General features: G+C 27.5%; 3 protein-coding genes across 5 annotated transcripts in view; all 3 read left to right on the forward strand.

Annotated features, from left to right (window-relative positions):
* Positions 1-15,954, forward strand: part of LOC113370014 (short neuropeptide F-like) — a 172,709-nt gene that overhangs the window by 46,239 nt on the left and 110,516 nt on the right. The window lies entirely within an intron of this gene.
* Positions 1,509-3,511, forward strand: LOC113371109 (DNA replication licensing factor Mcm6-like). The gene is made up of 5 exons (XM_026611754.1): positions 1,509-1,627; positions 1,763-2,171; positions 2,282-2,464; positions 2,960-3,079; positions 3,389-3,511. The coding sequence occupies exons 1-5, from the start codon at positions 1,509-1,511 to the stop codon at positions 3,449-3,451; spliced, it is 894 nt and encodes a 297-aa protein (XP_026467539.1). The 3' UTR covers positions 3,452-3,511.
* LOC113371110 (DNA replication licensing factor Mcm6-like) lies at positions 4,591-10,035 on the forward strand. Its single transcript, XM_026611756.1, is given in 14 exon segments — positions 4,591-4,801; positions 5,216-5,624; positions 5,879-6,070; positions 6,254-6,394; positions 6,714-6,866; positions 6,940-7,078; positions 7,339-7,530; positions 7,696-7,982; positions 8,531-8,853; positions 8,935-9,025; positions 9,318-9,506; positions 9,764-9,814; positions 9,816-9,907; positions 9,981-10,035. Coding segments are annotated over 14 exon segments (2,406 nt in total). The 5' UTR covers positions 4,591-4,709.

A 15,954-nucleotide genomic window follows, 5' to 3' on the forward strand; every position in this document is an offset into this window, starting at 1 on the left:
TTGGTAAGTAACATGTTGATTGCGTTTTCAACATCCTTTTTTCCTGGACATACTGTCGTCAGTGTCACTTTTACTTTAAATCTAGTCTTACTTTGGTAACATACATAGTGCCAGCAACTATAGTTAATGATTCCTAGACCCAGAAAAAGGGTCCAAAGAGTCTTTTGCCAACGCCTCTGAATCACTGTTTTTTTGTGGATGTGTGCAGAAATAACTCGATGAGCTCTCTTGTAAATTAGTTTGCCTAACCCTTTTTTTCCCTTGGCAAATAAGTGCAAAATCGTTCTTCTTTGTTTTGGCCAACAATTCTGAAACACAAATGTTGGCAAACATAAGCCTTACGAGCTTGAACATAAGTTCTAGAAGCTCAAACATGTATCTACTACAAAGAGATTGCTTCATCCTAACTACTTACACATTTTCATATATGCATAAGTATGTACTTTTTTCTTCACTTTTTAGGTTCTTTTATAAATATTGCTTGCTATATTATAAGTTCTATCAAAAGTCAATGTATATTAACCCTTTCCACTCGAGTTTCATATGTATTTTTCCGCCGGAGCGGCGGTATCCGAGTGAGAAGGGTTAATATCGTTTATTATAAGTAAATAACTATTAATATAGCGCATAGATAAGTAAACATAAATGATATAGCGTGTGTGATCTACAACCGTGGACCTCCATTTTCGTTTCGTGCACCTCCAAAATTTTGTTTTTGCTGAGGTGGATTCCCTGAAATTAGCTATGGGCTTCCGGGGGTCCACATGGACCACTTTGGGAATCACTGTTCAAATGAATATGGTAGGTACATAGATGAAAGAAGAGTATATGGGTAGGTAATAGGTATTAGGTACTACCCATGGGTTTCAAACTTAGAATAAATGAGCTTACCCTGTTTTCATTTGCCGCGCTCAACAGAGGGTCTACTGTGTTCAAATTCATCCTTCTTATTAAAGAACTGATTATCAATATTATTCTACACGTACTTGAAGCGTTTAATTTTAATTTGGTTGAAAATATATTTCATACGCTAATTTTTATTTTCATTTTATTTATTCAAATTAATCCGATTAATCTTTAATATATTATATTTATATAAATGTTATCAAGAATTAAATATAGAGATAAATTTACGTGCATCAGTTGGTGGCGCCCCTATGCAGTGCGGAAACAACTAAAATGGTGTACTGTCAAGCGTCCATATCCAACTTCATGCCATTTTATCGAGTTGAATCCGTTAAATCAGCATGGAATCAACATTTTTGGCATGTTTTAAAAATAGAATAAAAGATTTTTTACTAAAATACGAAATGCTAAATCCAAATAGATCTTTTCTGCAAAATAAAAATTTACAATCACGTCATTTTTGAAAACGGCGGCTATAAGTAGTCTGCCATCTGTTGGTACGATGTTGATGTGTTAACAACTGTTCTGATTGGTTCTGAATGATTCTACTTCGTGCTGGTATTGTTCGGCACGTTTAATTTTTGTTCAAAAATATAATTAACATGAGTGCCGTAGACAATTTAATAATGAGTGCCGTGAACAAAATTGATTTCGTTTTAATGAAACAAAAGGGAACAATCCGATGCAGCTTGCAAAAGCAGTTCCAAGTTTTTCTGCAAAAGTATGTACAAAGAATTTATATGAAACAACTCATTTACAATTTATGTGAAACAACTCATGAACTCATTCATTCATTCACAATTATATGCTTGTTAATTCTGTTCGTTGTTTTAACATTGCATTATTTTTGTTACAGATTCGAACGTCATGGCAAGCATAAGTATTTAGAAATGATTCAAAATTTATATCATCCCGATCACATAACTTTAGTAGTGAGTTTTGAAGATTTAAGAAAATATGATGTGATCTTAGCTACAATAATCAAACATGATTATGTTGAAATATATACATGTCTGTGTCGAGCAATCAATAATCTTATTAAAGAACTATTTCGGCCTAATGATGAAAATATATATTATGTTGCATTTAATGAATTTCCGATGAAATATAATCTTGAAGATGTAAATGTTTCTATAATTGGGAAACTCACCAGTTTTACTGGGCAAGTTGTATCTACAAGTCCTATTTATGCTGAAGTAGTTGCTGGAACATTTGTCTGTTTAGAATGTACTCGTGAAATCCGAGTTTATGAAGAACAGTGTGTGGTATGATACAAATAATTTTCATTGAAACAACTAACAATTATTAAATCATTGCATATATCTTTCCTTTGCTTTTTGAATTATTATTATTTTATCTATTTCAACTTTTTTAGTTTAAAAAACCAAAATATTGCTATGGACCAATATGTAAAAACTCTGAAGGATTCAAATTAGATCATGATAAAAGTATTTTTATTAATTTCCAAATGGGTTTAGTTCAAGAAATACCATCAATAAAGAATATACCAATAATGAGGAATGTTTTATTGAGAGCTGACTACACTGATTTACTTGAGGTAATGCTTAGTTATAACACTACCCACTAAACCAGTTACATAATCTTACGTAATTCTAGTGAAAGAAATATGTAATCTACATTACGTAATTAGATATTACGAAATAATTACAATACACATAATAGTGTATCTTTATTTTTTCATATTACATAATAATGTATTTCATATCATTACTAAAACAACTTAATTTCTATTAAGATATTTTTATATTCACAATATGTTTATTACATGTTATTTTTATAGTTTTTGCAACTATTTGTGTTTTACTTTTTCCTATGTTGTATTAAATTTTAAGAAGAGTGTAAAAAACTGTTTTTGATATATTTTTCCACCAAAATCACACTCACTTATCTATAAATGAATAATTATTAAAATGATCAAATAATTATATATATATATGTGAAATCTTGTTTGCGCTAAATGCTCGTAATAAGTACTTTAGTGTTGTGTTTTAAGTGATTATTACATTGCTTAATTAGTGTCATGTTTTTGCAGATAGGTGATATTTGTACTTATACAGGTACATTAATATCTATACCTGATATTAAACCAATAACAACTCTCGAAGCAAAACTTGGCAAAGAAAATGGTCATTATGCTTCTGGAGAGAATAAGGTAATATATAATTGAAATTTCAATAAATATTTAGTAACATGATGTAGTTTTTGTTTTGAATTTTAAATAAAATAAAAGTAATTACTTTGAACAATATCATTACTTTATCTTTTCTTTACATACCAGATATGTTACACACAGTGACCATTGAAATGTAAACATTATTTCCAAAATATAATTGATGCATTATAATTTTGTCTGGTACATTTTATCACCAATGTAATAGTTACTATATTTATATTTGATTCTTAACTAATTGTATTGAAACTGTATATTAAACTATTAAAAATGTTATTATTATAATTTCAGTCATACCAAGAATGCAGTTTAGAATTGAAGACATACTTTTGGGTTTGTTCAATTTCAAATTAGTGCCTATGCAATAATAGAAGCTTTTATAAAATAATTTTTATTGATATAAGAATAAGCTGGATGGCTATTATTATTAATTATTGATATTATTATATATAATACTTTTCTGAACTAAAAGGCCTTTTGACGAACTCAACATATATGTATCACGGTAGTAACTGGGATATGTACAATTATGATTTTCAGGGAAGTTAGACTAGAAAAATAAAATCATTTATATATATATATATATATATATATATATATATATATATATATATATATATATATATATGTATGTATGTATATATTACTATATTAAATACAATTTATTCAAATTTATATATTTCTGTAGTGTAAGAAGTAGAAATGTATTAAATTATGTAATATAAGTTTTATATACTTGTACATTATCCAAATTAGTTGTCTAAATTTTCTCATTATGTTATAAGAAATATATTTCTAATCACTTGGAAGGCTATTATTATTTATGATTTTACTTTTCTAAACTGAAAGGCCTTTTGAAGAACTCAACATATGTATCACGGTAGTAACCAGGGTATGTACAATTGTGATTTTTGGGGAAGTTAGACCAGAAAAATAAAATCATATATATATATATATATATATATATATTTATTTATTTATTTATTTATATATATATATATATATTTATTTATTTATATATATATATATATATATATATATATATATATATATATATATGGATGTGGCGGATTATCATGTAGAACAGTTGCGTGTTAAAGATGAAGTTAGAATATATATTACTATATTAAATACAGTTTTTTTTAAATTTTATATTTATATTTGTAGTACAAGAAGTAGAAGTAAATAGTAGTACAAGAAGTAGAAGTTAGTTAGTAAATTAGTTTTCTAAATTTCCTCAATATGTTATAAAAAATATATTTCTAATCATACTAAATTTGATGAATTGTTTGATTTCACTTATGACACAATATACAAGTTTAATAATTTATGTTATTTAAATGAGAAGTGAATGTCTTTTCCAAGAGATATATGTGATTTAGATTTTATTTTTTTAAATTTCGCGGGGATGTAACCTATGGGTCCATCTATGATTAGAACATAATACACCATTGCTTTAATAGCACAACTTCAATATAAAACATTTTATGGCGGGAAAAGGCTTAACAAATTGTCAAATCTGTTAAACAGAGATTAGACTTTACCTATTTCAAACAAAATATTTTGATAATAAATTTTTGTGTTTTGTGTTTGTTTATATTTTAATTTAATAATGGATGTGGCGGATCATCATGTAGGGCAGTTGCGTGTTAAAGATGAAGTTGGAATTCGTTGTCAAAAATTGTTTCAAGATTTTTTAGAGGAGTAAGTATTTCGCGTAATTAATCAATGAACGAAAAAACTTTCAAATCAGTTGCATTGTATTGCTATAAAAGATATAACATTTAAAAATGTATTAGTAAACATAGAAAAATTACAAGCTAAGTGCTAAATTGATTAGGTTTGTTTTCTTCAAATTCTTTCTTGGAACGACCTAATAAATTAAATATTTTGAAATTAAAAGATTCGTGTAATTTTAATATTCTTAATTTCACTTTTCTGCAGTTGTACATTTCTACAATGTATTAATCTATTACCCTTAATCTATTTACCATTATTCACTTGTGATAATACGCTTAAGCACAATTGTGATAACGAATGTTATTATGATTTATTATTACTTATCTTTTAAAATACTTTATAAATTTATAATAAAATTTAACTTGATTTTATTATTAGATATAAGGAAGAAGGTGAAGTGAAATATTTAGAACCTGTTCAAGAATTAGTGAGTCCTGAGCGAAGCACCCTTGAAGTTAGTTTTGAAGATGTTGAAAAATATAATCAAAACTTAGCCACAACAATTATTGAAGAATATTTTCGAATTTATCCATATCTGTGTCAAGCAGTGAGCAATTTTGTCAAGGATCGTACTGATCTTAAGAAAGAAAAAGAATGTTATATCTCTTTTACTGAAGTTCCTACAAGACATAAAGTAAGAGAATTAACGACTGCAAAAATTGGAACTCTTATCAGAATTTCTGGTCAGGTTGTTAGAACACATCCTGTACATCCAGAGTTAGTTTCTGGAACTTTTGTGTGTCTAGATTGCCAAACAGTAATAAAAGATGTTGAACAACAATTTAAGGTATGGTTTCTTATTAATAATCACTTCTTAATCTAATTAATAATTTAATAGATATTATTTGTTTTATAATTTGAATTTATTATGAAAATTTAATCGAGACTTGAAGAAAGTTACTAAGCTGCTTCATTAAGTTATATATAGATTGTTTTTTGTGCATATAGCATCTTGCACTATATTCAATTTTATTATGTAATAAAATTAGTTAATTCCTATTTTAATCATTATATTATCAAATTTTGTAATTATTTTAACAGTTTACAAATCCAACTATATGTCGAAATCCAGTATGCAGCAATAGGAAAAGGTTTATGTTGGATGTTGATAAAAGTTTATTTGTTGATTTTCAAAAAGTTCGAATACAAGAAACCCAATCTGAATTACCTAGAGGTTGCATTCCAAGAAGTGTAGAAATTATATTAAGAGCAGAGACTGTTGAAGCAGTACAGGTAATTTTTAGTGTTAAATAATTCTGAATTTTACATTGTTATTCATGAATATAATCATAATAGTTAAAATTAATTTAAAATGCACAAAAGAGCTTGATTTGAATTGCAAAATACAAATCATAATTAATCAGTTAACAAAGTGCAATATTAAATTATTAATAATAAATGCAATATAATTAATAGGCTGGTGACCGCTATGACTTTACTGGTACCCTGATAGTAGTTCCTGATGTCGGTGCGTTGAGTTTACCAGGAGCAAAAGCTGAAAGCGGATCTAGGCACAAAGCTGGTGAAAATCAAGGGGAAGGTGTTAGAGGAATTAAGGTAAAGAACTTTAATTTAATTAACTTTTATCTAAATTACTAATTAAAAATTAATTAGTTTATATGGTATATGATTTTTAAGTCTATGCCTTATGCAGTAGTTTCATTTATATCTGCAAATTATTGGTTCAGTAATTATGCAATAATATTTTTATAATGCATTTAATTTTTCTATAATATAAAAAATATTATCATAAATCATTATAGTTTATAAAATTACTGATTTAGAACTATGTTTTTAAATGGTATTATTAGAATTTATTTTGTGATAAATTCTTTTTATGTCTTTGCTTATTGAATTTTGTTTGGGTATTTGTTAGGCCTTGGGAGTACGTGATTTGAATTACCGAATGTCCTTTTTGGCATGCTCTGTCCAAGCTACAACTGCGAGATTTGGTGGTACTGATTTACCTATGGAAGAAGTAACTGCTGAAATAATGAAGAAGCAGATGACTGATCAAGAATGGAATAAGGTAATTATTTCAATTTATATTTTTAGTAATCTTAATATATTGTTTTTAAACATGCAACGTTTGTTTACCAAAGGTTTATGAAATGTCCAGAGATCGTTTGCTTTATCAAAACTTGATAAACAGTTTGTTTCCAAGTATACATGGTAATGATGAAGTAAAAAGGGGTGTTTTATTGATGCTGTTTGGTGGAGTTGCAAAGACCACTATAGAAAGTCAGTATATATACTTTTAATTTCTAATATATGTTATTTTTATGATACATATCAAAGAATTGAAACATTTATGATGATTTATTTTGATCCTAATTTAGTATAACATGTTGTTTTTGAATTGTTTCCTAATAACATATTAAACATATTTAATTAATGTATCAATAATATAATGAAATTTATCACTTGTTTATTAGATTAAACTAAATAAGCAATTTTGCATATTTGTGACATGTAATTACAGTTAGTAAATTTATTTTTAGAAACTACTCTGCGTGGTGACATTAACTGTTGTATAGTTGGTGATCCAAGTACTGCAAAATCTCAACTTTTGAAGCAAGTAGCTGATTTCTCCCCAAGAGCTGTATATACGAGTGGTAAAGCATCATCAGCTGCTGGTTTAACTGCTGCTGTTGTACGTGATGAAGAAAGTTTTGACTTTGTTATTGAAGCTGGTATGTTATTTGTTTGTAGAGTACTATAAATTTATTCAAAATATTGTAGAGCTGTTTATTTTGACTGATATAATGATTTGACTTATATGATCATTAAGAGTTTGCAAGATGTGATGTGAATTTTGATGTGAGAAAGCACATTAATTATTATGTATTTTTATTCAGGTGCTCTCATGTTAGCAGACAATGGTATTTGTTGTATAGATGAGTTTGATAAAATGGATCCCCGGGATCAAGTAGCAATTCATGAAGCTATGGAACAGCAAACTATTTCATTGACAAAAGCTGGTGTAAGAGCCACATTAAATGCAAGAACCAGTATATTAGCTGCTGCAAACCCTATTGGGGGTAGATATGATAGATCAAAATCACTACAGCAAAATATTATGCTCAGTGCTCCCATTATGAGTAGATTTGACTTGTTTTTCATACTTGTGGATGAATGCAATGAGGTAATTTATTACATTATTAGAATATTTAAATTTTTTGCCGATCTATAAGACTTCACATATAAATATTGAAGACTATTAGAAATATAGTTTGATACTATATTATCTCCAATAAATGAGAAATATCTAATAAATAATCTAAACATTAAAGTAATCAATTTTTAAAATTAGTTTTTTGATGCATAGAAATAATTTAAAAGCACTCATTCCAATCTCGTTTTACTATCTTATATAAAACATTTGTAAGACTCTTCTTTATGAATTAATAGATTAAGTTTTTTAAAAACTGCTTTCATTTTTAATTTTTAAATATTTTTCTCTTTTTGTATTTGAGTTGTTATTGAAAGAATTCACTTTTGACGTATTGAAATGAATTTACTAATTTTGAAGTATTTCAATTAAAAATATTTTAAAATAAAAATTTAAAATTTCTTTTTTTTTTTTAACTAAATTTGTATTGTAAATGAAATTATTTTAATCTTAACAAGTTATTACCATTCAAATGTTTTAATTTGGCAACTCATATATATGAATATTATATTTGTTTCTAGGTTATTGATTATGCAATTGCCAGAAAAATTGTTGATTTGCATTGCAATATAGAAGATTCTGTAGAACAAGTATATTCACGTGAAGACGTCCTTCGTTATATTACATTTGCTCGTCAATTTAAACCTATTATAAATGCTGAAGCAGCTAATCTCTTAGTTGAAAATTATAATCAACTTAGGCAGAGAGAGGGTACATCGAGCAGCAAATCGACATGGCGAATAACGGTGAGGCAATTAGAATCCATGATTAGGTTATCCGAAGCTATGGCTAAAATGGAATGTAGTGATGAGGTGCAACCTAAACATGTAAAAGAAGCATATAGGTAAATTAATAATTTCAAATTTAAACTTACTAAATTATTTCATAACATTTTTGAGCCTTTTTTTTTACTATCCCCTTGCAGATTATTGAACAAGTCTATAATTCGGGTTGAGCAGCCAGATATTCATTTTGGTGATGAAGATAATGATGCTGCACTGGCTTTGCAAATGGAGGTAATACAATCATTATTCTTGTATTATAATATGGTTGATTATAAAGTCTCATTCATTTTTTTGTGAAATTATTGATGGAGTTGGATATTGTTATTAGGGTGATTAAAGGTGTAAGTGATTGGATTTTTTATATGAATGTAAAATACTGTAGTTTTTTCTCTATTAGTGATGACATTATGCATGATTTATTTAATTTTTTTTAAAAGTATTTCATTCTATAGTAATTTTTCCAACATTCCAGAAGCTTAGTAAATACAAATATTAATTTGTCAATTTATTTAAATTTCATAAGGTTGAAGGAATTGAAGCAGCGGCCATGGATGTTGATAACCCATCTGGTGAAACTGCAGTATCCAATGGAAAGAAAAAGCTGACGCTGAGTTTTGATGAATACAAATCTCTTAGTAATATGTTAGTTATGCATATGAGAAGACAAGAAAACCAACTAGAAATGGAAGGTAATTGATTCTATCCTAAATATGTTTGAAAAATATTTTTTTTAACTACTTTAATACTTTACAAAGACTCCTACTAAATGTGCATGTAAGTGTGTTATCAATAATTATAGAGTATCATATTTTTTAATAAAAAAATTTTGATTTGTCGGAAAAATATTTCATAGTGTGTGTTGGTGTATATTGGAAATCGATACGTAAGATTGAAATGAATAAGCTACATCTATTACACTAATTCTATTGCATTTTAACAACATTTGCATTTATTTATTTCAAATCATAGGCTCTTGGAAGTGAAGAAGGACAAAGACGCAGTGATATTATTGCTTGGTATTTTGGAACAAATTTCAGATTTAATTGAATCTGAAGAAGAATTGCTTGAAAGGAAGTCTTTGGTTGAAAAAGTGATTGATAGGCTCTATATCATGTATGTAAAATAATCTGTTATTATGCAATTTTTTTGTTTCAAATATTGCTATAAGTATTTAAATAATTGTTAGATCAAGTCCCATTCCTTTGATGTCCACTGGTTTTAAAAGGGCAAAGCGAAACTGATGAACATGAAGAAGATCCACTTTGGTTGTTCATCCAAATTACATTGTAGATTTGTAATGACAAAGTGATATTTTTAACATCAAATTGCAAGTATCTGAAAAATAGTTGCAGTTTATAAAAGGTCAAAATACTTATCTCACAGAAATAGATAACAAATTTTGAAGAATCGAATAAATGGAAATGCATGATCTCGATTTATGCAAATATTTTTTATAACCATTTTACTATTTTTTAGAACGTATTTTTATATTTGTACTGTTTTATAGTGCTGCCATAAGCTAATTGTAAGTTGTTTTCATTTTAATACAATTGTTATTAATTATATTGATATTTCATTATTTATATATATATATATATATATATATATATATATATATATATATATATATACATACATATAATTTGATTGTCGCGAAAACCGGTAGTTAAATTATTATCTTTTATGTAGTATAACTTCTTACTGAAGCTTCAAGTGTTATTCGGAACAAAATTTTGACTAAATGCACCTGATTTCTTGTTTTTATAACTAAATAATCAGCATTTATTGAAATTGGACGAATGTTTTATAACACAATTTCTTACATAATTATTAATGTAATATAATATATTATGTGATGTGCCTATTAGAAGGAAATTCGTGACATTTATTTTGCATATAAAGAATTAACGTTACATGGTGCGCCGATAAGACCGCCGCAACTGTTTACAAATAAGCATGTTGAGTATAATTTTTCTTTTATTTATCCTCAAGAAATCTTCAAACCAAGGAAATATGTTACTTTTGTTTTATATATTAAGATTTTGGGGTACATGGCGCTGCAACAAATGGAAATAAAATATGAGCCGTATTATCTTAACGACCATTAATCAGTAAAATTATACCGTTTTCCGACGGTAGTCCTGATTAGTTAATGCAGTTCTTCGGAAATAAAAGAAAACTATTTAAGGAAAAAATCACAAATTTATCAATTTTTGGTTAAATAAATTAAAAAATTGTTTCAGTGTTATCTCTTTCATTAGACAAACAAAGGGGCGGAACTACAAAATCATTTCATTTATGCGCGCGTTCGAATTCTTTATTTATTATAAGAATACATACGCTTAAAACAGTTGAAGACAATGATAATGGTTACTTTGAAATTTGAATCGATTTCTTTTCTGATAATTCTTTTTCATATGCAATATATATGCTTTGACTATTTTGGTATGCGCGTGATGTATAAATAGGGATTTATAACCGGCTACCGTTTTGGCGTAACAATAAACTCATATATCTAATAATTAACAAGTTTTATCTTTTAGCAAATATTGACAGAGTTGTAAGTAAATACTCATATATTTATAATATGTTATTTACATGTAATATTGAAAAATTGTCAATAGCATCAGAATGGTAACATAATTGCTCTGTTCTTTGAGTAAATAACATGCATTATTATAATACATATATTTTTTGCAGTAAAATTTCAAGAAAAATCGTAGAAAGTTATTATCTTTGCATTACCAATAATATAAACTACTAAAAAATAAAGCAAATTTTTAATTATAGATTTACACATTGATTCTTATTACTCACCATCTTTAAATGCTGTAATTGCATATCTGAAACAGTACATAAAATTCAAAGATTTTCAAATTCTTAAAACGATGTTTAATTTACAATGATTTGATTAGGATTGCATATTTATTTTTAAAAGTTAGTACATTTTCATTGTTAAGTTATTATTAAGTAGACCTGATCTGCGCAAATGCGACCTGGTTTCTGCACCATTTCGTAATAAAACCCGCGAAAGTTTTATAAACCGGGAAGTTCTGCATAATTTATCATAAGTTTTCAAACTCGTAAACTATAACAACGGCTTATATATGCACAACAATGGTTGCTCGGCCAGAATGCATTGCCCTTGAGCTTACTATGTAAGATTTTTCGTTGCCATTTATCAACTTAGTGCTCAACTGGGCTATTTCGTAACGGAAACATATTTTTGAGATAAATAAAATAATATATGATCAATATTGGAACAATTCGTTAATAAAATTATTTATCAAATAGATAGTTTAGCCGTTGGGTTGCCATCTAAATATGGTGGAAAAGGGAGAAGTTCGAGCACAATATCTGATAAAACTGAAGTACTAATTGCTATTAAAAATGTGAACATAAAATATTTTGTGCATACATTTCCAAGTGATGTAGGACTTACTGCATGATTTATACTGAAGGTAGTTCATTGAGCAGAGTACCTTGTAAAGCAGTGCGCTTAATTAATGATATATATATATATATATATATATATATATATATATATATATATATATATATTACAAGGGCCGGTCCTACCTTGAATGCGATGCATGCAAAAAATGCGGGCGCACGCCTTAGGGGGCGCCAAATCGAGATTCGGATATGAATTTATAATATATGTAGTTTTTTTCAAAATCATTAAAAAAATATAAATCTTCTTTGCATCTTTTACTTACTTTGGACAATTAAAATATGCCTTACCTTCTCCTTGCTCTTAAAATTATTTAATATGAAGTACCAGTGTTATGTTTTTGCTTTCTATGATTTGTTCAAAAGAATAAATCGCATAAAATCCCTAAAATAAATAAGTAAAATGTTTCAAAAACCCAATATTTATTACCATTACAATTTGTTAGAATTAAATGAAAATTTCAAAATATTTTTGCAAGCAATAATGAACATACTGAAATTTTTGGATGTCCGAATATATATATATATATATATATATATATATATATATAATCATTTTTCTTGATGTTGAACGAATATTTTAATTTTTAATTAAATAAAAACTAATTGTATGTTGTTTTGCATAATTCGATGCAAACCCATGTTGCCCTACGTTTACCTGCTACGTTCGCAGATGCAAAATATATTCACTTGGCAACAGCCGTCGCTTATAATCTCATTAGCGAGAAACTTTATTTCTTAGTAACTTTACTTTTGTTAGTTCAAGTTAACCCACCCAATTGTACTCGTAAAAGGTTTCATTCCCCTATAGGGGCAGACTTGTAATTCGACATAAAAACTTTTCCAAACCGCAAGAGTTTTTATGCGATCGGGATAATATATGTCAGGGGTGGGGAATAGATATTATCGTAACATTATTGAGAATTGCGGATTGGTTTATGATGGTAAATCAGTTACTTATTTGTAAACGGTTTATTTTTTTATGTAGTTTTAATCTAACTCCCATCAAAGAGAGAAATGAGATAATAATATTTAGCTATGGCAATTTATTTTTCTAGTTTTCTAAATAAAACCGCTTGTATACTGATAACCGTTCTTATGCATTTCTGATAATTGTTTACCAGAAATGCATACTAATATTATGCGATGTTCAAGATTTAAAATTCCAACAAAGCATTTTTAATTTTTTGAAGAAGAAGTTATTTTATGTCTTTGCCAGAAAATCCAATTTGCTAATTTTATTTTTTCTCTGTGTTTCAAGCTATTGTCACTCGTTTGGCAACAAAATTAATAACACTATGTGTGTGTATACATATGTGAGCTAAATATGACCTTTTGTCAACGTTTTCTCTAGAACGATCAGTTTAGAGTCTGACCAAAAAGGGCAACATTTTTGGCTAACGTTTTTGCAATAAAACCTGAACCAAAAATTTATTTAATTTGGCTAACGTTTTCGCAACAAAATATTCATGCAACTTGCAAAGTAAAGCAAAAGCAAAATCTCTAGTGCCTTACATTTAGTTAAAGTTTGCTTATTCATAAAATTTGGCACTGATTATATTTGCTGGACATTATTATATAATATTTAATTTATATTAGAAGTTTCTAATAAAGTATGTATTGGATGAATAACTTGTTAGATGGTTATACGGAAAATTTTCTGATAATATTTTTGGTTATGATATGATATGATAACTTCATTTATGTGCAAGTATTCATAACTTTGTTGAATAATAATGCTCCTTATAGTTCCAACCTTGTCAAGTAGTAAAAGCTCCATATTCCTGTACTACAAGTAGTATTCTGAGCACGTACTTGGAAATCGTAGAAGGTATATTTGCTTCAAATCAAATAAATTACGGGAAAGAACAAATGTAATATGATCATACATCTATTGTAGCTACGAATATAATAACAATAATTTGCACGTAGCTCTAGTGGCCCAGCGTGTTTTTTGCAAATATTGTTTGTACCCAGGCCTAGTCTTTTTAGACGGCATTGGACATATTTGTGTGGTTCTTTTACCCATCGGACGTATTTCTGGCCCATTTTCTTAAACTTATGAAAGAAAAATACTGCCTTTTGTTTGTTTAATTTATAACAGTGATATTCGACCTATAGCTAGCGCAACTTTTTTTCATTCTTTCGATGAAACGATTGAAAGTTTGTAGAATATAAATTTTCAATGAGTAGAACATAAAACCGTCGATCTGGCCGAATTTCTACCGGACATATTTTTTTCAGCTGCTGGTTGAAAATGTATCATGGTAGTAATAAAATAGCTATAGTAGAACAGATACAAGAGTCTACTAAGCCATTATAAAAAAATACTAAAATGCATGTGAATAACAATAAATTTTGCTAAACTAATCATATATTTTCGCAATTTTGCATTATATTTTGTCGGTGCCGGCGGCGTGAAAATTTCATATTTCTATCGCCACAATTTTGAAACTTACTAACTTTCGGTTCATATTGATTATATCGATACGCATATAGGAAAGTCCCAACTTGTCTTAATAGAAAGTGTCTTAAATCTTAAAATGATTTTTTTGTTATAATTAATAATAATTTAAAATTATCAAATTATAATTCTAAAAGTTTAAAACAAGCTAACTGCATCAAAAATTTAAACGAAATTTAGTGTTCTGAAAACTTTATATTAAAACGTGCGAAACATTTCATATTACAAATATAAAAAATTATTTTTTATCGATAGTACATTCTACGTCTGATCATTATAATTTGAAAATTAATTTTGTTTAGACGTTAATCAAAAAATTACTGTGTGAGCGAAGCTGATAAAGTTTTAGTTCATACAGTAAAACCTCGTTAAGACGATTACGTTTAAAATATTTCTCACATAATACGCCACTTTACGCTTATTTAGGCACTTTGACCATCTGCTTAAGAGTGATTTTAGTTTGATCTATAGAAATTAGTCTTAACAGGGTTTAACGGTAGTTATTATTAATTTTTTTTAATGCTAATCTTTAAATTTAAATTCACTTATGTAAGTCAATTTAATTGCGATTTGTATTTTTGGTATGAAATCGATTCCAAAATTTCTAAAATTTATTTTTTTCAGTAGACGATAATTTTCTGTTTGATTTCACATGAAAAATCATTTTTATCAATAAGTTATAATCAACCAAAATGTGTACAAAGCTTTAATAGTGTTATTTGAAGTTTTACGTAATCGTTAAAAAAATATAAATAAATATATATAAATAAATATTATATAATAAATATAAAGATTTATTTTATTGAGCAAGCAATTAATATGCGAAGGAAATTGTTAAAGGTTTAGACTATGCAGTAAAACCCCAAGACGATTACTTTTGAAATATTTCACGCATAATACGCCACATTACGTTTGTTCAGGCACTTCGAATCATATTGGTTTTTTACCGCATAATACGCTTTTTTGAATAAGACATGTTTTTAGTTCGGTCTCTAAAAATTCGTCTAAGCGGGGTTTTGATAACTACATGTAGTTATCAATTTATATGTGTATTTTATAAGGCTAATTTATGAATTTAAATTTACTTATGTAAGCCAATTTAATTGCGATTTGTTTTCATGTTATGGAGTCAATTAATTACAAAATTTGTGGAATATTAAAAATTGGCATTCAGCTAAGTTCTTTAAAATTCACGAATTTTGTCTATTTTTTTCCTACAATTTCACTTGTCCTTTCTGGATAG

The sequence above is a fragment of the Ctenocephalides felis genome, unplaced genomic scaffold (genome assembly GCF_003426905.1).
Source record: "Ctenocephalides felis isolate EL2017-DRISC unplaced genomic scaffold, ASM342690v1 CF-g0.4_SCAFFOLD_01492, whole genome shotgun sequence".
Lineage (NCBI taxonomy): Eukaryota > Metazoa > Arthropoda > Insecta > Siphonaptera > Pulicidae > Ctenocephalides > Ctenocephalides felis.